This window comes from Solanum stenotomum, chromosome 1 (genome assembly GCF_019186545.1).
Source record: "Solanum stenotomum isolate F172 chromosome 1, ASM1918654v1, whole genome shotgun sequence".
Taxonomy (NCBI): domain Eukaryota; kingdom Viridiplantae; phylum Streptophyta; class Magnoliopsida; order Solanales; family Solanaceae; genus Solanum; species Solanum stenotomum.
Genome location: NC_064282.1, coordinates 17,961,050 through 17,985,605, shown reverse-complemented (window position 1 = coordinate 17,985,605; position 24,556 = coordinate 17,961,050). Strand labels below are relative to the sequence as shown.

General features: G+C 29.7%; 3 protein-coding genes and 1 pseudogene across 3 annotated transcripts in view; all 4 read left to right on the top strand.

Moving 5' to 3' along the window:
- Positions 1-267: 267 nt before the first annotated feature.
- LOC125845461 (uncharacterized) lies at positions 268-1,669 on the top strand. The gene is made up of 2 exons (XM_049524977.1): positions 268-1,170; positions 1,248-1,669. The coding sequence occupies exons 1-2, from the start codon at positions 937-939 to the stop codon at positions 1,551-1,553; spliced, it is 540 nt and encodes a 179-aa protein (XP_049380934.1). The 5' UTR covers positions 268-936; the 3' UTR covers positions 1,554-1,669.
- A 178-nt stretch (positions 1,670-1,847) lies between these two features.
- LOC125845352 (uncharacterized) lies at positions 1,848-2,708 on the top strand (annotated as a pseudogene).
- An 8,482-nt stretch (positions 2,709-11,190) lies between these two features.
- Positions 11,191-24,556, top strand: part of LOC125845271 (squamosa promoter-binding-like protein 8) — a 156,369-nt gene continuing 143,003 nt past the window's right edge. Inside the window, exon 1 of the mRNA XM_049524750.1 lies at positions 11,191-11,203. The gene's annotated coding sequence lies outside the window, so the exon portion shown is untranslated. The remainder of the gene's footprint in view (positions 11,204-24,556) is intronic.
- On the top strand, positions 22,282-23,192 carry LOC125845343 (ethylene-responsive transcription factor ERF034-like). The gene has a single exon (XM_049524843.1). The coding sequence runs from the start codon at positions 22,295-22,297 to the stop codon at positions 23,060-23,062; it is 768 nt and encodes a 255-aa protein (XP_049380800.1). The 5' UTR covers positions 22,282-22,294; the 3' UTR covers positions 23,063-23,192.

Here is a 24,556-nt window from a genome sequence, read left to right as displayed (position 1 = left end):
TCCAAATTTGGATTTAAGGAAGTTCAACAATTGTTGGTCACTGGTCCATCTGGTACTTATTATGTAATTGAAGATAATGATGGAATTAAGACTCTTCAATACTTATTTTCAAAAGATTTCAAGGTAATAAATTTTTATGTTGTAGATGCTCATGAATTGAGAGTTTCTGCCACAAATATGATATATCATACTGAATCATATTCTGTGGATGTTGAAGCTGCTACTGATTGTGATTATAGTGATGTGGAGGATGAAACTCTATGAAATGGGCAACAACTGTGAAATTGTTGAATATAATGCTGAAGTGCTTCAACGTTATGAACATGAAAAAGAGAGAGTTGTGAGTGATGGACTTGAAAAGTTTAAGGAATTAGAAATGGGTATGACCTTTAAGACTATTCAAGAAGCTAGACAGGTTGTTAGCTTTTATGCTATGGCTAACAAAAAGAAGTTGAAAACAAAAAAAAGTGATACAAAAAGAATTAGGTATGAGTGTTATGATGGTTGTCCCTTTACTCTTCTCATATCTAAGGATGGAAAATCAGCAACATTTAAGGTTAAAACATTGAAGCCTAAGCATACATGTGGTGATTCTTTTGTTAATCCATTGGCAACTTATCATACCTTGACGGTTTATTTTAAGGATGAAGTTCAAAACAATCCAAAATACCCTATCAAAGACATGAGAGGAATTCTTGAAAAAAAATTCAAGTTGAATGTCTCAAGATCCAAACTAAAAAGAGTCAAAACAATGGCTCTTGATAAGTTGGAAGGCAGTTTCAAAGATGACTACAATAGGCTTGAAGCTTATGGTCAAGAACTTAGACAATCAAATCCAGGATCTGATATGGTAATTAATATCTCTAAAGATGCACTTGAACAAGGCATAAGAAGGTTTTTGAGAATGTACATTTGCTTCAAGGCTTTGAAGGATGGATGGAAAAGTTTGAGACCTATAATTGGTTTAGATGGAACATTTCTCAAAGGAAAATCCAAGGGGCAACTATTGTAGCTGTTGGGCAAAACTCAATGAATCATTTTTACCCAATAGCTTGGGCGGTGGTGGAAAAGGAAAACACAAAAACATGGACATGGTTTATTCAATTGTTGAGGATTTCGTTGGAGCTGAAAAATGGTGAAATTGTGACATTTATGTCTGATATGCAAAAGGTAGCTTTAATTTTTTTTTCTTATTGCCTTTTCTTTATCTTTTTTCTTACTGTCATTTTTTTCTTTTCGATTTTTAGGGCCTGTTGGATGCTGTAGCTAATGTTGTTCCAGAAGCACACCATAGGTTCTGTGTGAGGCATATAGAATCTAACTGGTGCAAGAAATGGCGGAGTGGTGAAGAGAAAAAATTGATGTGGTGGTGTGCATGGAGTACCTATGAAGAAGAATTCAAAGACACTTTGAAGGTGTTAGGAAAGGTGGATGAAGATTCAGCTAGTGATCTTCTTCATTTTCCTGTAATTAAATGGTGTAGGGAATATTTTGATACTCAATGTAAGAATCTAATGGTAGACAATAACTTCACTGAGTCTTTTAACAGTTAGATACTTGAAGCTAGACAAAAACCAATTATTAAAATACTGGAGGAAATTAGAGTGAAGGTGATGAATATGCTGGTGAAAAATGAAAAAATGGGCAGAAAATGGCAAAATGATATCAGTCCAACGGCTATGAAATTGTACAATGACTATCGATTAATGGCTACCAATTGTACAGTTGAGTTCAATGGAGATTATGGTTATGAAGTGAAAAATGGAGACACAACACACATACAGTGAATTTGGAGTTAAAGAAATGCACTTGTAGATTATAGGACTTGGGTGGAATACCATGTCACCATGCCATCAAGGCACTTTTGCATAACAAAACTGAACCATTGGAAGAGGTTCATTACTGGTACAGAAAAGAGGCTTATTTGTTAATATACAAGCACAAGTTGCAACCAGTTAGGGGTTCTCAATTCTGGAAAATCGACCCTGCTCAAGCAATGAAACCTCCGAAAATGGTAAAACTTGTTGGCAGACCTAAGATGAAAAGAAATAGAGAAACTGATGAGGCAAGTTTGAGAAAAGGGGCATGAAAGCAGTCAAGAAAAGAAACTCTAATGAGATGCAACAAGTGTGGTGATCTCAATCACAATGCTAAGGGATGTTATAAGGTAATCTCTCTTAATTTTTTCTTTTAGTTAAAAAGTGTTCGTTTTTGTCAATCACAACAATTTTTTTGGGTTGAAGGACCATGAAGACGGTGAAAGTTCACATGAAAGAAATAAGAAAGAAAGCAGTCAAAAGTCGAGGAGTCGAGCAGGAAAAAACTCTACATGTAGTGCCACTGTAGAGTATGAGACAGAAGCTTCACCCCAACAATTTCAGACACAACAGTCGACTGCTTATGGTCCTGAGATCGGGAATGAAGAAGATCCAGCATTGCGACCAATGGTAATTTCGGAGACAGAAACAATGATGGAAAAGAGGTCTCGAATATTTGAAGGAATAGAAAGCAGAAAGATTGTTTTTAAAGGGGATGCAAGAGGAATCTCGACCCCTTCAGATCTACCATATTCACCAAAGAAGACTACTTGGAAGGGCAAGAAAGCAGTCACGACTGATCAGTTACAAGCTGAAGTAAAGAAGAAAAAAGTGAAGCAAATGGCAATGAAGGGCAAATGGCCCGTGGATACTGATGATGATCTAGTTTAGAAGTCGTTGTGTGGTTGATCATTTTTTGACATTAGGTGGTTATTTTGGATAGTATTATATGATGTAAATCCAAATAATTTCTTTTGTTGCTAACATATAGTAGATATTCGTGGTTGGTTTAACCACCAGAAGGTTAATCTTCTTTTGCTGGTAACTTGTGTTAAGATAATTTTATAAAAATTGAGAATTATATTCTACTGCATCTGGTGTAATTATTGTTGATTGTATTTTGTGCGAGAGAGTAAATTTATGTGCTTTGATTGGTAGCGTTGTTTAAATTACGACTAAAATTAGCATTGTTCACGAACTTCTTTGAACTAGTAGATAGCTCACAGATGATTCAACGTGGAATGTTAAGGAGTCATTGATGATTCTCTATCATTTTACCTCGAGCTTTTTATTCTCTTTCATTACTAAATAATACAAGAGTTAACAAAATCACTACACAAGACCAAATAAGGTGAATTAAAAGTTGTCATAAATCAATACAATGAACCAAAAGTTAATTACACATAAGTCACAAAACTACAAGTGAGATGAAAAAGTTTAGTCGCATAATATGGCCTTGGAATCTAGCATTTAAATTCCCAGAAAAGATATGATCCTACAAAGTACTACTATATTTCCAAAATTTACAAACTTTTTGCCTCAGTGAGTGAAGAAAAGAACCCAACTAAGCAACTGAATGTAAAATAACTTCAAACTTTTCTCTCGAATTTTAAGATTTCATAAACACAATGACTCCGTCCACAGTCCGTTCGCGAACACTCTGAATCAGTGGTATGACGGCCAATAAAACTTCAGCAGACTCTCGATTTTCACTTGTAGCTGCAAGATGTATTAGCATGTAATTATCACTGACAGTATCCCCTGCCTTACCACACAACGAAAAGAATTGGCTGCTGCAACTACTAGTAGAGGACACATATTATCATCTCCTATTTGAGCATCAAAATTAGCATGGTGTTTTAACAAAACCTTGATAACATCTTCCTGGCTGCTGTCTACAACGCATATAAATAGTGTTCCAACATTAACATTACTTCGCAAATCAACGTCTACACCTATCGGCAGAAACAATTTAACCAATTCAATGTCCATTTCTTGCATCATTAAATGGACAAAATAAAACACATAAGAATATCACTTCAAGCAAAGAATATCAAGAACAAATTTACCCTATAATTCTAACACCAAAGGTCCTTAAAAGAAAAGGGAAGAAAGTAATCGAAACTTACATAAGATTTTGAATGATATTGAGACTGATTGACACCAATTTAGAGCTCACCAAAACCTAACAACTTTTTGATTTTTTTTCTTGTTGAGCGTGGAGAGTGGAGACCATAGAATGAAATGGGTTAAAGTTTATTTAAGTGGGTGGGGTTTTCTTGTTTTCAATTGGGTCGGGTTGGTGAAAAGTTATTGGGTAGGGTATTTTAAGAGCCACGTGGCATTTTCTCAAATTAAAGCATAAAAAAATGAATTTTTAATTTATTTAATATTGGTCTGTTAAATAAAAGGGCATATATGGGCCATTTCTATAACGGCAGGGGCATACATGAGCCATTTTTTAAACGGAGGGTATATCAGCTCCAAATCATAAAGTTGAGGGGTAAATCAAGCCCTTTTCCCTAAAAAAAATAAAAAATTGGAAGGGGATTTCGCTGCTTGTCAGTGATTTAAGAACAACGAAAATTTAATAAGATTTAAAAACAAAAATTCTTTCACCAAATCGCTGCCAAGGCAGCTATTTTTAAGAAAATAAAAATTTCTTTCACCAAGGTAGCGATTTTTTTTCAAAAAAATTCTACTAAAATGCTACCCGTGGAGCGATTTTCAATATAATTTTAATTTTAAAAATATATTTTTTATAAAAACGCTTCCATAGCAGCGATTTTTTTTTTATTAAAAAAAATCTCCAAAAATGCTGCACGGGCAGCGATGTTCTTTTAAAAAATGGAAAAAAAATTTGAACAAAATTGCTAATAGGTCAGCGATTTTAATTGTTTTATGAAGTAACGGCGTCAAAACAAAATTGCTGGTGGATCGCTACCCCACCAGCGATTTTACCCCTTTGATTAAAACAAAATTTAATATGTCATTTTAAATTTTTTATCAATTTTATTTATCCTTTAAGCTCCGAACTCTACAATTATGTCCTATGAAATGGTAACAAATATTTATGGCATTCAACTTTTTTACGATGAGAAGATCTAGCTATGAAACTACCTTTTATGACACATTTTTATTTAAAAGGAAAAGAAAAGGACTTCACTTAATTTAAAAAGGTAATTAAAGTAGATATTTTTAACCACATGGATAAAATTTGACTGACATCTGATCAATTACTTAATGTAGCTTAAAGTTTTACTTTCCAATAATAATTATTCACTATATTAAAAATAATTGTTCAATTTAAAAAGTTAAGACATAATTTATCTTTTGTATTTATTTTTACTTTTGCTATTAAATTTAATAAAGCAAAGGCTAATATATAATAATATTACCCTTATTATTAATTGCTTCTTAATTGAAGAGGGAGAATCATTTTTTTCTTTTGATGCACAATTAAGATAAAATTATTTTATCTCACCTTTTATATGAAATAATAATTAATTTTATCATATTGTACAAATAGCGGGAGATAATCTCGAGTATATATAGTTGATACTTCAAGCTAATTATGGAATAATGTTAATTCCAAAATTCATTTCGAAACTATTATTCTTATCCTATGAAACAAACGATCCATTGTCATTTGAAATATTTAGTGGCAATAGATTTGTATTGCCGCAAAAATATTTAACGACTATTATGTTAATACCATTGCATGTAGAGTCGTTAAAGTTTTTAATGACGTTTATATAAAATATTAGATATATTTATTATTATTGTAAAATATAATATAACAATAATTGTATCATTGTCACTAAATAATTAAAGCGAAATTCTTTATTTATAGTATACTATATTTGTTATTTACTAGTGTGCATGGTAGATCTGCTTGGGTGAAATGAACACCTCATGTTAGTACAATCACTTTTACACACTCTTTTCATGTTACTAATTTTTATTAGAGTACATATTCTCTGTCATTTCATTATACTCGTCCTCGATGAATTTTGGTATAGATTGCACAAATTAATTTGGCATTAACTGGCATGCATCATGTCTCCAAATTAAAGCGCCTTATTATTATGTACTGCGTAAGGTGAGAATAAAACGTCTTTAATTTTTTTATAATTTCTCCATTTTTCAAATTTAAATTCAAGCGTTGATTAAGAATAAAAAGATCTGATTCGTCATTCCATCACATTCCTATGAGCTGGTGATACACTTGTGTGATCGTACTCAACCTATTTAAACTTTGTGCTTGAATTGTGATTATGGCTACCATAGATATTAATTAGGCAAAAAAAAATCTTTTTAATCAATCTAAAAATTTTAAATTAGGTTCTCTCTTAATTAGTCTACATGACATGTTTCATGTGTGGTATTTGTGTCGGTCGTTTTCATTTGTTCAATTTACAACTTAAATAATAATTTGTTATTTAGGATATATTTGATTGGGGAATAAGTTATTATTTAAATAAAAAAAATGATATAGTTTTTATTTATTTTTTGATTTGCTTTTATCTGTCTACTATATTAATAATATATTTTTACTTTTATTATAACTTTTAACATATTAAAAGAAGCACATTTTTTTTTCTTTATATTTCACTCATAACACTGATTATTTATTTCCCAAATCATTTTTCAAAATATAAGATTCTACATTAATTAATATATAAATATTATAATAAAATATGTATATTTATTATTATTTCTTAAAGACGTGTGAAATTCAAAATGGAGATCTGAGGAAGTAATTAAATGGTAATTTAATCAAATTATACTTTGTACTTCCACTCCTGATTTTGTCGCATGTTTTAACTTTCGTGACCCTATAATTATTCAAGGTAAGTACTGTTTTAATTAAATGGACCCGTCACTCAAAGGTACTGATTATGATACCACATAAATGAATGAGTCATGAAATTTAAAATAATTACAAGTTTATATTTAAATTTAAAGTAATTTTTGAAATATTCATTCTCTTATAAATAATTACAGCTTATACCCCATGACACCATTCATTAAAGCTGATAATTTTTGCTTAACTGATACTAAATCAGTATCATATACCGTATTGTTATCATTAATGCTGATAATTTTCGCTTAACTGATACTAAATCAGTATCATATATTGTATTGGTATCATTAAGACTGATAATTTGTGCTTAACTGATATCAGTATCATATGTTGTATTAGTATCATTAAGGTTTCTTGTTCAGAAATTACTCACTAGTCAATGATACTATAAGAGTATATGTATATTGTTGTGGTATCATTAAGGTTTCTTGTTCAGAAATTACTCATTAATCAATGATACTATAAGAGTATATGTATATTTTATGGTATCATTAAAGTTTCTTGTTTCAAAAATCAATTATTCAATGATACTATAAGAGTATATATATACTCTTATAATATCATTGACTAATGAGTAATTTCTAAACAAGAAACCTTAATGATATCAATACAGTATATATATACTGATTTAGTATCAATTAAGTGAAATTATAAGTCTTAATGATACCAATACAATATATGATACTGATTTAGTATCAGTTAAGCGAAATTATCAGCCTTAATGATACCAATACAGGATATGATATTGATTTGGTATCAGTTAAGCGAAATTAGTTTGATGATATATAGTGTAATTATTTAGTGGGGGTATGAATGTAAATGGGTATATGTTTGTAATTATTTTGCTTTTATGAGACATTTGCTTAGTTTCCCCAATATTAATTCAATTATCAACGCGTGAGATATATTCTTTCCAATTTATTTTAAGTGTAATTTAAGAAATCTCACTAGTTTAGAAGTTAATTAGTTAGATTCGTGTTAGTTTATACTAGTATGAATTTTATCAAATATTGGACTTCAGATACTTGTATTTGGCACGTCCAAATACATGTATCTCAGATATATAAGATCAAAATTAGGTGTAATTCATTTTAGATACACTGTATTCAAGTGAGTTGGCAGGTATCTAATTCTCTCGCTCGCTTCTCTCCTTTATCGCTCCCTAATACATGTATCTAGTGTGATTCTGAAAATCTTGCTCGCCTCCCTCCTTCTCTCACTCACCCTCTTCCTGTTTTAGTAAATTTGGTAGCTAAAATACATGTATTTAGGTGTATTTAACTTGAAATCTAGTATGAAATTATTAGTTAGTGAGACTATGTGTAATTATTTCAAACTATAGAAAAAATTAACTTTTGAAGTATAATTAATCAGGTTATTTATTAAAATAAATCCTCAATAGATATTTCCTCTGTTTCAAAATAAATACTTTTTTAGAAAAATTTTGTGTACAAAATCAATTGTCTCTTTAGGATTTCAAGACAATAAGTAGCTAGTAATTGTTTTCAACTATACCGTTATACTTTTTCCATTCACTTTTACTTGTCCAATATATTAAAAATATATTTTTCAATTTTACTTGTCACTTTTAGCATATCAAAAGAGAAACATAAAAAATGTTTTACCCACAACATTAATTACTTATTTCTCACATCATTTTTCATGACTGAAGAATATACATCAATTAATATGAATATTATAGTAAGGGAAATGCAAACTGTAAGGTGAACAAGTAAAAATAAATAGAGGGAGTGCTAAAAAAATATTTCTTCTTAATAATGCTCAATTCTCAAGAAACATCTAATGAATAGGAATAACTTAATAAATAGGAGTACTACCGTGTATTATGTATTTCGTTTAATGGGCATATAAAAAAAGAAGAAGCTAAAATAATAATTAATTTGAAACGAAGGAAGTACTTCTTTAGGAAAATGTCAAATCAATATGAATCAGGTAAAACAAAACGGATGATGGAACCTTTGGACAATCAAAGTAACTTGTAACTATAAATTAAAAGAGTATAATTAGTGTAAGCTTGACAAAGTTTGGGGTACATGAATACCAGTACGAATTAGATTTAATTAATGACTATTATTAAGAATATTGAGCTAACGTACAAAAGGAATTTAGGTAAGCATATGTCTGTTAATAAGAACCTATATCTAGAAGAAATAAAAAAATATTTTGTATTTATGCAGCATGCAGAATATAATGATGTGTCAAAGGAAAAATTAATTTCGTATATATATATATATATATAGGTATAAAGCTAACTAGGATTAGTAGGTCAACTACTCCACATTCTTGTAGTAGTAATTAAGACTCTTCTTAATTAATTAAATTAATTATATGGCTCATGAGTATTACTAGAAAATTCACAAAATTATCAAGAAACTTTTAGAAAAATAGATTGTGGAAAAGTGCACTCTTTTCTATAATAATTGGTTGGTTAAGCTAAACATCATCATTATTTGCCTTAATTGGATAATGTTATAGAAATTGTTCTGAAATTCAATTGTTTAACTTGTTAGTACATCCAAAAATGGTTTGTTAATTCGAGAAGGTTAATTAATCACGAATCTTCCTTAATGGGATTAGGTAATTATAAGTTTTTAGTACTTAGTAGATACTAATTAACTTGTTTGGAGTACATTCGTTATATATATATATATGCATACATCCTATTAGCCCATTAAACAATCTTGAATTGATATTATTACATTATTTTTTGTCCACCTGACATAGAGAATGTGTGCACTCTCTTTGACAGAGTGAACAATCTAAAATAACTAATATAATTTTATTTTTACAAGTATTTAATTATAAAGTATATTTTCTTATTTTTCATATTATTTTAACTTTTTTTCCATTTTATTTTTTCTCTTTCTTTCTTCTTCAAAAATTTGTTGCCATCTCCTTTGAAGCTTCTCACTTTCAATGTCACTATTTTTACCACAACTTCACTTTTTCTTTTTACTACTATTAGTTTTACTCTCTTTAATTTTAAAACTTTATCTAAATATTTTCTTACATTTCGAACAATTTGATAAACTCATTAGATTTTAAGATGATTAGGAAGTATCATATAGTTTTTTTATTATCCGATTTCAATTAAGTTCTTTTAATTTCGGGGAATTCATTGATTCTTTTAAAATCATCATTTCTAATTTTAAAGTTATATGAAAAGGAATAATTGATAACACCTTCAAAATTTTAAATTTTCTTAGAAAAATAATTAATTATGTTATCAATAATTCAATAAAGTCTAGAAAATAGTATGAATTTATTTTTTATATAAAAATCACTGAAATAAAGAATTTGACCGGAGAAGAAGAAGAAAAAGAAAAGAAAAAAATGGGAGAGGGGTTCAATTTGACATGGGGTGGGGTGAGAGTGGGAGGTGAAGAAAAAGAAAGAAAATTGAGGGATGGATCACTTGAAAGTGGAGGGTGAAAGATGAAGTGAAATTTAACATGAAATCAAAATTAAAATAAGTCAAAAAGTGAGAGAGAGAGAAATAAAGAAAAAAAAAGATAAAGAAAAAACTTAGAATGAAAAAAATCACTCCCTTTGTGTCACACAAATTTCTATCATTCATTTTGGATCACAAGTTTTAAAAGTCTTCCTTTCTTTCTTAAATTCCATGTCGAGTCAAAGTACCTCACATAAAATGGGACGGAGGGAGTACATTTTTAATTAAATTAACACATGTCATGTAAGGATTTGTGTGTGAACACACTTGCTTCTTAAAATCTGGGGCTGATCTAAAAATGATATAATAATATATGTTCAAAATTATTTAGTGGGTATAGGACAGTTACAAAGTTAAGATGTCTTTTTGAAAATTCAAAACAACTTCAATGGTGACATTATGTCTTTTCTCATATATATATATATATATATAATATTTAGTAGATATGAAGCACTATAGTCTATAGGCCATAGACATCTTTGGGTTGTTTCTAATTAGTATTATGGTTTCATAATTGCATAAAATGAGTTGAAGTTGTGATGATTACGCTTTGAGGTACTCTAATAATTTGGAGATAAAAACTACTTCCATGTCAAAAAGTGGACAAAGAAAAAATTATTACTCCCACTTCAGTTGTTTGATTTTGACTTATTAATATGAAATTTTAAAAAATAAATATTTTTTAAAAAATCTTGTGATCTTAGACTAAATAATATATTAAAATGTCATTTTATCTTGTCGTATTAAACATATTATATGAAAAGTTAGAATGAAAGAGATGCAAAAATAGAAAAAAAGATGCTTTTTTTAAAAAAATAACTAAAAAGGAAAAATAAAATAAACAAATTAAAATAAGTATCCAGGTACAATATGGTGATGATTTATCAAGATTTGCACTTAATATCAATTGATTAATTGAATGATATCATTCTGACAATAGCAGATGGTTACCTATTAACTATATTGGAAAAAACAACATTACAACGCTGAATATATAGCTTATAAGAAAATGAATTTTCACCTACCTTACTTTCAAAAAAATTAAGAGTTCATATGGTAAGTATTGTTGTTTAAAACAATATAAAGAGATCAAATTGCCCCTCTCACACTATTGTAGGACTCAATATTCTCCCCCTCCATACCCTGAACTAGACATATAAAGTGCGAATAATATCATATCATATGAGGATTTAATTAATATCAGGTAAATCAAGAATTGAAAAAGAGCGCGATTCTTTAAACGTGTTATACGAATATATAGGACGCAGTAAAAACATTTTGACAATAATTAAATTTGGGGCAGCTCACAGATTTCCCACGGCTGAAAGTTGATAATGACTTATCATTCAAAGAAAACAAACAACAGTACAACTGACTTACTGCACACTCTTTCACTATACTCAATCATATTGTCCTCTTATGCTATTCAATACTGTTTTCAATGTGATAGCGTTTGGCCACAGATTCACAAATATTTTTGATAAATTATTTTTGATGATGAAGTTTTGTATCAACTTTAAAGTTAAAGTTGAAGTTTTGTTTTGATATACGAAAATGAGTAAGTCATAGTTCATAGATAAGATATCGAAAGACACCACATTGATAAATTGCATATTTTTATGTTCTTTTTATACTAAGGAGGCGTTTGAACATGAAATTATTTGGGATCATGATTTCATATAGTAAATTCTCCACACAAAAAAAAAATGATTTGGGATTCAAATCTAAATTATTTATCCAAACAAAACTTTAATTTCAAATCATGATTTTATTTAGCATGTCTAAATGGCCCTTTTGAGTTTTAACCCTCAAAAATATTCCTTTTAGGATATTCAATCCAGTGTAAAATTTAAAAAAATGGGCATAATTAATTTAGTATAAATCAATAGGCGGAGGGAGCTGGAGCCAGCCGTATCATTTAATTGAGGTGGCTTCATTGGTTGCAAAATGGAGTGTCAAAGCGGATTTTGCTGAAATTAAACAAGTTGGATTAATAAGTAGGTTGGACTAAAATACGTCAAATATTTACTTGGAACTGAAATAGGCTAAAAAAGAGTTGAGTCATGCCCACCAATTGGACCATATTTTTTCAAATGGTCCACCTTCTCCTACCCTACTCCTCCCCTACCAGTGGCGAATTTATGTGTAAAAATTGGGTCACCCGAACCCGTGGTCCTCTGACTAAACTCGATATATTACTTGTATAATTATTAAAGAACATATTAAATACACACTTGTTGAACCCGTTCTTAAAGTTGCTGGATGGTTCACTGGTTTGACAGCCAGATTTTAACACCAAGGTCCTGAGTTCAATCCCAGCCAGCCACAATTCACTTCAATTTTTTTTAGTAACTAATAACACTCGTTTTTTCAAAAAAAAAAAATGAAATTCTAAAGCAATGGTGCATCCGTTTTCTTGAAATCCTGGATTCGCCTCTGTTCCCTACCATCCATCTAAACTTGACCCAACTTGGAACCGAGACTCGAATTGGACCCAAAACTCGACTTTGACCTGAAACCTCAAGATCTAACCCTGACTCAAAATTTGAGACTTGACCTCAATCTCGACTTAACTTTAACCCGAAACTTGAGACATGATACCCTCGACCTTGACATGGACCTGAAATTCGAGACTTGGCCCCAAATCAAGACCCAAAACTTTAGATTCGACCTCGAGTCGAGACCCGATATTCGAGACTCGAATTTGACTTTGAATCCAAGACTCAACCTTGATTCGAGACTTAAGATCTGACACCGATTCTAATTCGAGACCCGAGATTCAACCCCAACTTGGAACTTGAGACCTAATTTAACCCAAATCTTGAGATCCTAACCCGGGACTTAAAATTTGACCCGACTTGAGACATGAGACTTGACTTTAACCCAAAACTCGAGATTCGACGCTAAACTGGAACCCAAGGCTCTAGAGCCGACCTCAATTCAAGACTCAAATTTGACCTTGAATCTAAGAATCAACCTTGACTTGAGACTTAAGATTTGACCCCGATTCTAATTTGAGACCCGAGATTCAACCCCAACTTGAAACTTGAGACCTAATTTGATCCAAATCTTGAGATCCTGACCCGGGACTCGAAATTCGACCCGACTTGAGACACGAGACTTGACTTTAACCCAAAACTCAAGATTCGACGCCAAACTGGAACCCAAGGATCTAGAGCCGACCTCAATTCAAGACTCAAATTTGACCTTGAATCCAAGAATCAATCTTGACTTGAGGCTTAAGATTTGACCCCGATTCTAATTCGAGACCCGAGATTCAAACCCAACTTGAAACTTGAGACCTAATTTGACCCAAATCTTGAGATCCTGACTCAGGACTCGAAATTCGACCCGACTTGAGACACGAGACTTGACTTTAACCCAAAACTCGAGATTCAACCTCAAACTGGAACCCATGGCTCTAGAGCCGACCTCACTTCAAGACATGAAACTCAACTTTGACTTAGAACCCGAGACTTGACCTTGACTTGATTTAAGGAGATCCGACCTCGACCCTGACTTGGGACCTGAGATCCCAGCCCTACCCGAGACTTGAGACCTAATTTCCGACCTCGCCACAAGATCGGAGAAATGATCATAACCCGAGACCAAGCTCTATTTTGACCTAGAATCGGAGATCTAACACATAATAGGGAAGAAATAATAAAGAGGATTTGTTTTTTAAGCTACTTTTATGGAATTCTAATATTTATAGAACTTTAATTTAAAAATGATCTTTGCGAAAAATCATCCTCTTTTACAAACAAATATATCCATCAATTAATTAAGGCTTCGAAACATTACGAACGAATACATCCTATATTAGTCCCCATAGCATCACCAATTAAGCAATGTAAGTTCAAGTTAATTAGTTGATTAATAAAAAAAAATATTGATTACTAGTTGCATATATATGTGTTAAAATTATAACATGTGTTCTCATCAAACAAATATGTTTTACCGAACATGGTACTGCTTCTCTTAATGTGCAATGCATGTTAGTTGTCTAATATCTTGGAGAAAAATATATAAATGAGATTGTATTAGTTAGATAAATAGCTTTATCAACTCATATCATAAATTTTATTCGTGTATACATGTACTCCCTCCGTTCATCTCTACTTGTCTATGTTTGATTTGGTACATCCTTTAAAAATCAATAAATGAAATAATAATGTTACTATATCATCTTTAATTATTATAAGTTATCTGAATGTTGAGAAACGAATAGTACTTGATAGTAACAGTAAAATAGTGTATTATCTGGTGATTTTTCATACTGAACAAGTAAAAGTGAACGGAAGGAAAATCAATCAGGGCGGGCCTTGGTATATATATAGAGTGGCCCATAGTTAGGTTATGAATATAAATGAGTTTGGTATATACATATGTGTGTGTGAAACCTAGCTAGAAGATCAATGGATTCATGACGATTGTCTAGTTTCCCTCTCTTTGTTGGCATTGTTCAAGAAGGAATTCACTAGAGTAGGGACATTTTTCTCTTAATATTATTAAGGTGAAAGAGACAAACATTTCATTTATTCACTTATTATATCACCTCTCATTTTAAACCAACTATTCATTTATATAGGGGGTCCATAACACCCAATGCCCAACTCAAACATGTTTAATTTGCATTTCAATTGGATGGTGGAATTATATTCCATAATTAATATCTCTCCAACCACCATTCTTCCTATAACTTTATTGATATTATTATTTGCGCTATATGTGTTTGTTGGTTGAAAATAATATGTATCTTGAAGAAATTGTTATAGTGCGCACAAGTGTTGACCCGGTTGAACACCACATTTATAAAAAAAGAAACTACTTATACATCAAAATTTTCAAAGTAATTAACTAGCAAGATCGATATAATAGGACTCATTGCAGCAATCCATAGAGTTATTATATTCTTTGTACTTTGATAAATAAATAACTAGAGCAAAATTTTGATTAAGAATTCTAGTTCTTTTTTCTATGTTAGACATTACCCTTTTCTTTTTCTTCAAAAGATATTAGCATCATTTACATATATGGATATTTCTAGTGAACCCCCGGGTGAAGTCAGAAATATCATTAAGGGTGACCAAAATTTAATATATACTTATGAATTTATTTTTTTACCTATTTGTACAATTTTCTATATACGTAGTATCCCCCCCCCCNCCCCCCCCCTTAATTTGCGCTACTGTAACTAGGATTATATGGGAGGGGCCGGTACGTACTATAATACAAAATACATATCACCTTTTGCTTCTTCATTTTGTTTTTCTATTAGATAGCTAGTTGGTCTGCAACTTGATTTTGTAACCACACACACACACACACATATATATAATTTTTAAATTTTTTTATTTTTTTTCTCCTAGTTCAAACATTACTTTTCAATGTAAAGTTGTGAGTCAAGAGGAGATTGAAATTGTGGAGGGTATAGAATAAGGACCACTTATCTTCCATATGCATCAAATTATATTTAAATGAATTATGGTTAATTGCAATGTGTAAGGGGATTAATAGTTGTACTATATTTTTGGAGGAAGTATGAGAATCACACACTTGGGATACAACCCTTTTCACCTTAATTTAATTTATCGACATTTCCAAAACACTTTTCATTGATAAAAAGCCAAAACAAAATACACGAATAATAATGACTACGAATTCTAATATTTCATGGTGTCAAAACATGAAGTAAAGTCACTAACACACACACAAAGGGAAAAAAAGAGTTTGGGTATAAAATTCATCGTTAACGTGTTAGCATTAATTAGCAAACATGATTTTTTTATATAATTCATTGTTGATCGACGATATATAGGATTAGTTATGAATTTTTGTTGTTTAACTACCTCGTTTATTATATTCTTTTTTTTTCTTTTCTTATAGTGGTGTTGGCTTGAACTTTAATGTTGTGATGAAAGGAAATGAAAATAGAAATATTAAAACTTTAGTCACAATATTTCTGAGATAGTAAATTACACTTCCGAATATATAAAATTGTAGTCATTTTAAAATTATAAGCTCAAAGTTAAATGATCTAATTAGAACAAACGATATTCTAATCATGAAACCTATTTTCATCCTAAATTTGAGAAATAACATTATAACCCAATTTATATATATATATATATATATAAAGTTTGGCGTAGACAAGATCATATGACACTCCTCTCTATGTCGAACATTATTATTATTATATATAAAGTTTGGCGTAGACAAGATGATCATATATTTTTATTTTATTTTTTAAAAAAAACATAAAATATGATCTATACTTAGTATAAGTTCTAAAAATTATATATCAAGAATATTCAATTATATCAATCAAACATACTTGCTAGCAGTGTTTTAAAAGACAACTTTGGGACTCAGTTCGAGGCGGGACACTGGCAAAATGTCTCAAGGCACACGTGTGAGACTTAGTTATGTAAATCATACGTCCTACTATAAGCTCTAAATACGCTTAACGCCTAACGGTCAGTGTTCGCTAGTAGATATTTCCTAAGATATTTGTTCAAATTCTTTTGTTAATAGTGTTGATCCTCAAACTTTTTAATAAATGAATGATGCTTAATAGTTTCTTTTCGTTTAAAGAAATAAGTAGTTTGAGCACTCAAACAACAAGTTATAGTATTGCATATTTACTATTTATGAATATTGTGAGGTCCGAATTAATATCACTTAACATTTCTTTTAAAATGCATAGCCAAATTTTACATCTTTATTTATCAATAGTCTTCATATTTTTGTCATATATCTCAAAAATATCATATTTTATTAATTAGCTATTTAAAAGCAATTTTATATTTATTCGCGATTTAGTGATAATACTAATAAATTTTGATTATTGAGACAGGGGGACTAGTTATATATCATGGCACTCATTAAATAGTAGTGAGTAGTAGTTATTTCCTCCGTTTCAAATTAAAATATTTATCATGTTTTTCATTTACACATTTCTTAATAAAATATTAATTAAAAGAGGTGCTTGACTCTTTTCTTTTTATTTATGCCTTAAGATATACTAATCTCTCTTTATTAAATATTTATTCTATTTAAATGTCATAATTAAGATATTAATAGTCTTTAAGAATAATTACTACTAAAAATAAAATTTTAAAAAGAATTAATTAATTTTATCTTGAACTTATAAAATAACAAGTACTTCCTCAGTCCATTTATTAGAGAATTAACTTGGCACAAACCTTTAATTACCAATAAATGAAATAATAAGATAGATCTATAAAAGTAAGAGTAATATCTCTAGAGACTTAGTTCTATAATTATTTAGCGAATTTATTTCGAATAAAGTACTTTGGATAGACATTAAAATATGGATCATGAATATATAGTGACATAGTATAATCCTAAATCCTATAAAATGATAGAGCTCCCTTAATATCTCACATCACTTTTTGTGTTCAATCTCTATTATCGATTTATTTGCTAGTATTATATAGCTGTTAGCTAATATCATCTTGTACCATTGATTAGTGATTTTTTTTTTTTATCATTTGGTAAGGTATATAAAAATAATATTAAATTAGTAATCCTTATAATAATAATGATTTGTATTAGTTATATTTACATTAATTATATCTTTAATTATATATAGATTATTTCGTATACATTATTTGATTTGATATATTAAAAATAAGGGAAAATTATATGTATAAGCAAACATACACTAGTTAATTAGTTAACATAGCTATAGTTTGCCTTAGTTACAATTTGAGGCCTACTTTTAGCTATAATTACGTGGCTCAGCTTTTTTGTTTTGTATAATTCGAAATTTGTATAATATAATTTGTATAACTTTTGTATAGTTCGGAATTCGTGTAATATAATTTGTATAATTGTTTACATTTCTGATGTTTGTAATTGTATAAATTTGTTATTTCGAGTTTATACAAAAATGACAGAATTATACACATGTACCCGTGAATTATACAAATGAGGCAACTTAAACTGTGGTTACAGCTCATAAATATGCAAACTATAGCTATGAAGCATAATTAAATTTATTGTAGTGGCTATTTGCGAAAGTTCCCCAAAAAATATAATGCATTGTATAAGAATATTTATTTATAAAAAATATCCTCCAATCCACAGTTATGATGAAAAAAATGTTGGGGAAATTTTGAGGGGTAATTATGCCTTTAACCATGCTAATGCATGCATTAAATCTCTTTATATTACTAATACCCAAAAATTCATGGACCGGAATTAGTAATACACTTCTCGATACATAATAGAGTATATAACTAATGAACATAACATAAAAAAAATATAATAAACAAAGTACTACTAATACACAAAATTATACATACTTTAATTTTGTTAATACACTCAACCAAATGACCCCTTAATTAGTTTCTTGGTACTTTATGGATAAAGCCTTTTAACGTCCTATAAAATAAATAGATTTTATTTTAATAACTTCTAAAAATAAATTTTATAAGTAATAAATAATTCAAGAGTATTTAATCTAAAATTAATTTTTTAAAATTAAAAAAAAATGTCATGTTTCTTTCAAAAATTACCTTACATGTATTCTTTACCCTCCCAATCTAATCCAAATGAAAACAACTTAATTCCTCTTCTTCTCAGACCTCAGTCATAAAATAAGTTTGGGTCAGATTTGAATAAAAGAGGGATTGTGTTTTTTTAGTTGGGTTTAGTCTGAATGGATAAAGAAAATATGTGCGGTAATTTTTAAAAGTCACGTAATATTTTTTAAATTAAAAAATTGATTTTAGGATATATCTTTTATTCAATCTATTAACAAAATAGATAAATTAATATGCATAATTTGTTAAACGATTAGTGTAAATATGCACTATTTGTTAAACGACGATGATATACACAATAGCAGTGTCAAAATTTTCACTAAGAAAATTCAAAATATACTAAAATAAACACATAAAAGAGCTGAAAAGTAAACATTATATATATATATATATTATTTAATTATATATAAACATTATAATTTTTCACCTAAAGATATTTGGAGGACCCTCGCCTAAAACGTGAAAATTAAATTAGCTCATGAATCATGACAATTCTGTCAATTTTAATTTGATGGAATATTATATGAAAGGTACCACAGAAATTCACAGCAAAATGACAATGAAGTACTACTAGTGGAGCATAGGGTAATAAAGTATGTAGATATTTACAATTCCATAAATAAAATTCTAATAACCACTAATTTTTTCCATTTCCCACTGGGTCATTATCAACACATGAAAAGTGGATAGATAGTTACAAGTAAATTAATTGTGTGTTCAAATATATTTTTGAATTTTTTATTAATTTTTCAAAAAATATTTCTTTCTAAAAAAAAAGAGAATGGATTTTTCAATATAAGAAAAAAAATAAAATTTAACAAATGACATTCTACCCAACTTCCTAATCCTCCAATCATTTTCACCTTCACTTTCATAATATTTTACTTACGTACTGAACACAAAATAATATATTAAAATATTTCACTTATTTTCATGAAAAACATTTAAAAGAAAATTCAAACTATTTGTTCCAATTAACAAGTGCAATTTGGAAAACAAAATCTGGTGGGAGGACCCACTTTTTCAACTGGATTTTGGACCCACTACATGTGACCCATGTGTGGTAATTGTTTTTTTAAAAAAATATTATAATTTTAAAGAATTTTAATTTTTATTCACCAATTTTTGAGAAGTTCCAAAAAGTCTTGATTAATTGATTCAATGTTTTCACAAAACACAATATGTTAATGTTAGTCATGTGTATTGATGTTCCATTTTGTTGTCTTTTTCCTAAATATAAATCACAATTAAACATTTTTATTGCAACATGGAAGAATTTTATTTGCTCAATAATTCTATTTAAATAATTATTATTCTTCTATAGTGTGCATTTGATTGGTCAACTTCTGTTTCCAACAGTTTTAATATTGGATTATTTGATTTTCATGTTTGTTGAATATAATTTACAATGAAATCAATTGATAGAAAAGAACAAAAAGTGATTAGGTAAATCTCCTAGTTTGCCAGAGTGGAAGCAAATGGTAATATTCTTAACCTACTATTTAATAGCCTGACATTGCCAACTACAACTAACTATATTTCTAATTTATAAAATTTATCACCAAATGTATCATACTAGAAACTAAAGAAAAAAGGAACATAATTTATTTTTTATTATTTTACTAAATTTAGATGAGTGATTAATGGACATTAATACTAATAAATTTCCAAGCTGCCTGATCGAGCGTTTTTTTATGGTAATAAACAAAGCAATTTGTTGAAGTCAAAGGAGCATTATTTCGCGAAATTGAAAGTGAAAGTGTCAAATTGAGTAACTTAAAATCAACAATCTCTTAATCAATGATCTTAAGAAACTATTCATGTGTTATTGAATAGAAATAAGAAATATCATTAGTTAATAATTTTACGGAAAAGGGTCATAATTGCCCTTGAACTATGCGAAATAGACCACTTATACCCTCCATTATATTTTGGGATCAGAAATACCCCCGCAGTTATCCCAGGAGACCACAAATACCCTCAAGAGTTAACACCCCAATTTTTTAGTGACGTGGCAAGCCACATGGGACTAATCCCTCCGCCTAAGCATTGCCAACTAAGATTCACTACAAAAGAACTTGACTTTTAGTGGCGACAAAGTCGCCACAAAATCCCAAAATATTGCCACTAAAGGTTATGAGTGATTTTTAGTGGCGACTAAGGCTCCAACAACCATTCGCTAGTAAAACCTATTTTTTCAACAAAAAAATATGATAATTAATTTTCGATTGCGACCTAATTTTCTAAAATAAATAACTTGCAATATCCATATTAAAAACATCCAATATTATTACGAAAAATAATCTAAATTACTTCTCGATTCAAATCTCCTACTATATATATATAATGCATCATTGTACATTTTATACATTTACATATGGCATAAAAATGAAACATATAGTGTCTTCAAACTCCTCCTTAATCGATATCATAATTGGTTTTTTAAAAACAATGAAGAAAAAAACACAAAATTAGAATTTAATGTTAAAAACTTTTAGTGACGATTTTCTGGGCTTTTGTGGCGACTGTTGTTGCCGCTAAAGGTCTAGTTCTTTTGTAGTGAATCCTAGTTGGCAACGCTTAGGTGGAAGGATTAGTCCCACGTGGCTTGCCACGTCAACAAAATTTTGGGGTGTTAACTCTTGAGGGTATTTGTGGTCTCTTAGGATAACAGCAGGGACATTTTTTATCCCAAAATGTAATGAAGGATATAAATGATCTATTTCATATAATTCGAGGACAATTTTGACCTTTTTCCGATAATTTTATCCATGGTCAATTTTTTTTTTTGTTAACGAAGCCATTCAATTTCTTGTTAATTACTTGGTACTTAATATAGTCATTATTTTGATGTTAGTACATATGAAATTTCGTGAATAAATCTTATTTGGTGCGACACAAGATCTCAATGAAAGACATGGATACCCTACAATAGGGCCCTAGGTCAACTAGTTTAATTTCATGTGAATTGTATGATTTTTAATGAGCTAATTGCATTAGCAGACTCTTGTTTATTTTTATTTGTCTATTGTATTAAAAATATGTGTTTATTTTTATTTGTTCAGTTTAGAAAATTAAGAAATAATTTATCATATTCATATAGTGTTATATATAGTAAAATTAATTCTATTTATTGGTTCTTATATCAAGTTAATATTGAACAAGTAAAAGTAAATCGGAGAAAGTATATGTGGCTGCTATGTTAAGTATGCAAGGTGCCAAAACATTCTAGATTATGGAAAATGAAAATAATGCTCTAATGATTTCCTCTTTTTTTCTCTTTATCAATAGGAAAACAATAGTACTACTACTAATTAATACAAAAAGTAAAAGAGAAAGAAAAAAGAAAAAAAGAATATATGTTTACAAAATAAGCAAAGCAAATAGCCACATGGTTAACAAAACAAGTGAACTGTAGATACCCTTGTGGCAATAAGGTCCCATTCTTCTTTATTTCCTTTTCCTTTCCTTTCCTTTATTTAAACCAACACAAACACAACCATTTGTATTATTATTATTATTATTATTAAGATTATACATCACTAGAAAGAAAAATAAAATCACAATGGAAGATCATAATGAATTCTCCATCTCTAGTTCTACTACAACTTCATCATTTACAAGTTGTTGTTCTAATAACAATTGTTTAAGTTCTACTTCAACTTCTTCTACTTCATCTAATTGTTTCCATGAGAGCATTGCAAAAACCTCATCAAATGATCATTACAAGTGCAAATCCAAGAAAAGTTCAAAAAAAATTCAAGATGGGAATAACACGAAAATCAGACGAAAAAATGAAGGGGTTGTTGATGAAAAGCATCCGACTTATAGAGGAGTTCGTAAGAGGAATTGGGGAAAATGGGTGTCTGAAATTAGACAACCAAGAAAAAAATCAAGAATTTGGCTAGGGACTTATCCCACTGCTGAAATGGCAGCTCGAGCTCATGATGTTGCGGCTTTAGCCATCAAGGGGGATTCGGCTTACCTTAATTTCCCTCATTTAGCCGATCAACTCCCTCGACCCGCTTCCACTTCCCCTAAAGACATCCAAGCCGCAGCCGCCAAAGCTGCAGCCGCCACCACATTTCTAGAGGAGAATAGTCAATTAACCGAGCTGCATAGCTCGCATTCCTCGACTAATTTAGCCTCGCAAGAATTACTGAATTCTCCATCAATGGATCACGATGACCCGTTTTTTGATCTACCGGATCTTACCATCGATAGAGTGGACCAAAATGACCGGTACCAATACCCGATTTCGACGTGGCAGCTGGTTGGAGCCGATAGCGGGATGTTTCGGCTTGATGAGCCGTTTTTGTGGGAGTGCTATTAGAGGAAAATTACAAGTGTACATGTTTCTTTTTCTTTTCTTCTTTTACACTGACAAAAAAAGTCATAAAACATCCATCGTCTGTGTAATTTCTCAACGTATCATAATTGCAAAGCTCAGAATGTTCATATCATACACATAATTCGAGTTTGCACTATTTTCATCATTCACCCCTGAACTCTCGGGTGTTTTTAATTCTATCAATAGTTCAAAAACGAAATTAATAATTTATAGAATTATTTTCAATACTTCTCTCTTCTGTTTTTGCAGCTTCAAGAAGATCATCGCAATTATAATACCTTTTTCCCATACTTTTGATATAATCATAAGGTATTTGATGTTGCTGACTCGACTAATTCAAATGACAAAACTTCCACCTTACGTGGTGGAGTAAAAATATAAAAGTAACTGACAGTCTGTTGTTGATTTTTTTATGCTGTTGTGTGTAGATTTTTATTACTTAGTTTTTTAAAAAAAAGAAGAAATACTATCTTTTTTTTTACAATAAGATCCAATGCAAGATTTTGTCTTTTTTCCTTTGGAGGATTTTAAGGGGACAAAGTCATTTTCCTAAGAAGTTATTACTCATAATATTGTTGTGTTAGCTATATAAAAGTAGATGTCTATTTTTCACTTTGATTTTTATATATTATATTCTTTTTATTGATGCTTTAATTATTTTCATTATTTCTCAATATTCGATGACGTATGATAATCATGAATGATATAATAGGATTATTGCCTTATTTATTATTTCCTTTGTCTCTAATTAGTTGTCCACTTTTGAATTGACACACCTATTAAGAAAAAAATTATTGACATAGTGAGTTTACCATTTTACCCTTATTAATTATGAAGTGAATGAGTTAAAAGTTTAAGATTTTCAAGAAAAACTATTTTCTTTCAAAGTAATTAATTGAGGGTATAATAGGTAAAAAATATTTGTCCTTTCTTGATTTGTCGAAATGGATAAGTAATTAGGAACAACTAAAAAATGAAAAATGGACAAGTAATTAAGGATAAAAGGAGTATATTTTTAAAATGTGTCAAGTCAAATACGAATAAATAAACATGAATGGAGAGAGTATTATGTATTTGTAGTTGTAGTTGGTTTCTGTTAGTGTAGGGGCATTTTAATATTAAAAGAAATATTGCATTTTTTGCATTGCCACACTGACCGTTTGCATTATTGCATTAGAATAATGCATTGGTTGACTTTGCATTTGTTGCTGCCATTTGGACCATTAAATTGGTGCATTACTCCATAAGAGTAATTATGGATGGCAATGGGGCATTGTGGGGCGGGGCGGAGTGGGTTAAGCTTAATTCGTAAAAAAATTAATTTATCCCGCATAATAATTTTTTTTTTATTTTCAACACGCCCTGCATAATTTTTTATATATTTTTTTTCTAGATTAGTTTGATATTAAAAATAAAATTCACAAAAATAAATTTATTTTTCATTAAGTTGTATTAATTTAGTAATTAGTAGGATAG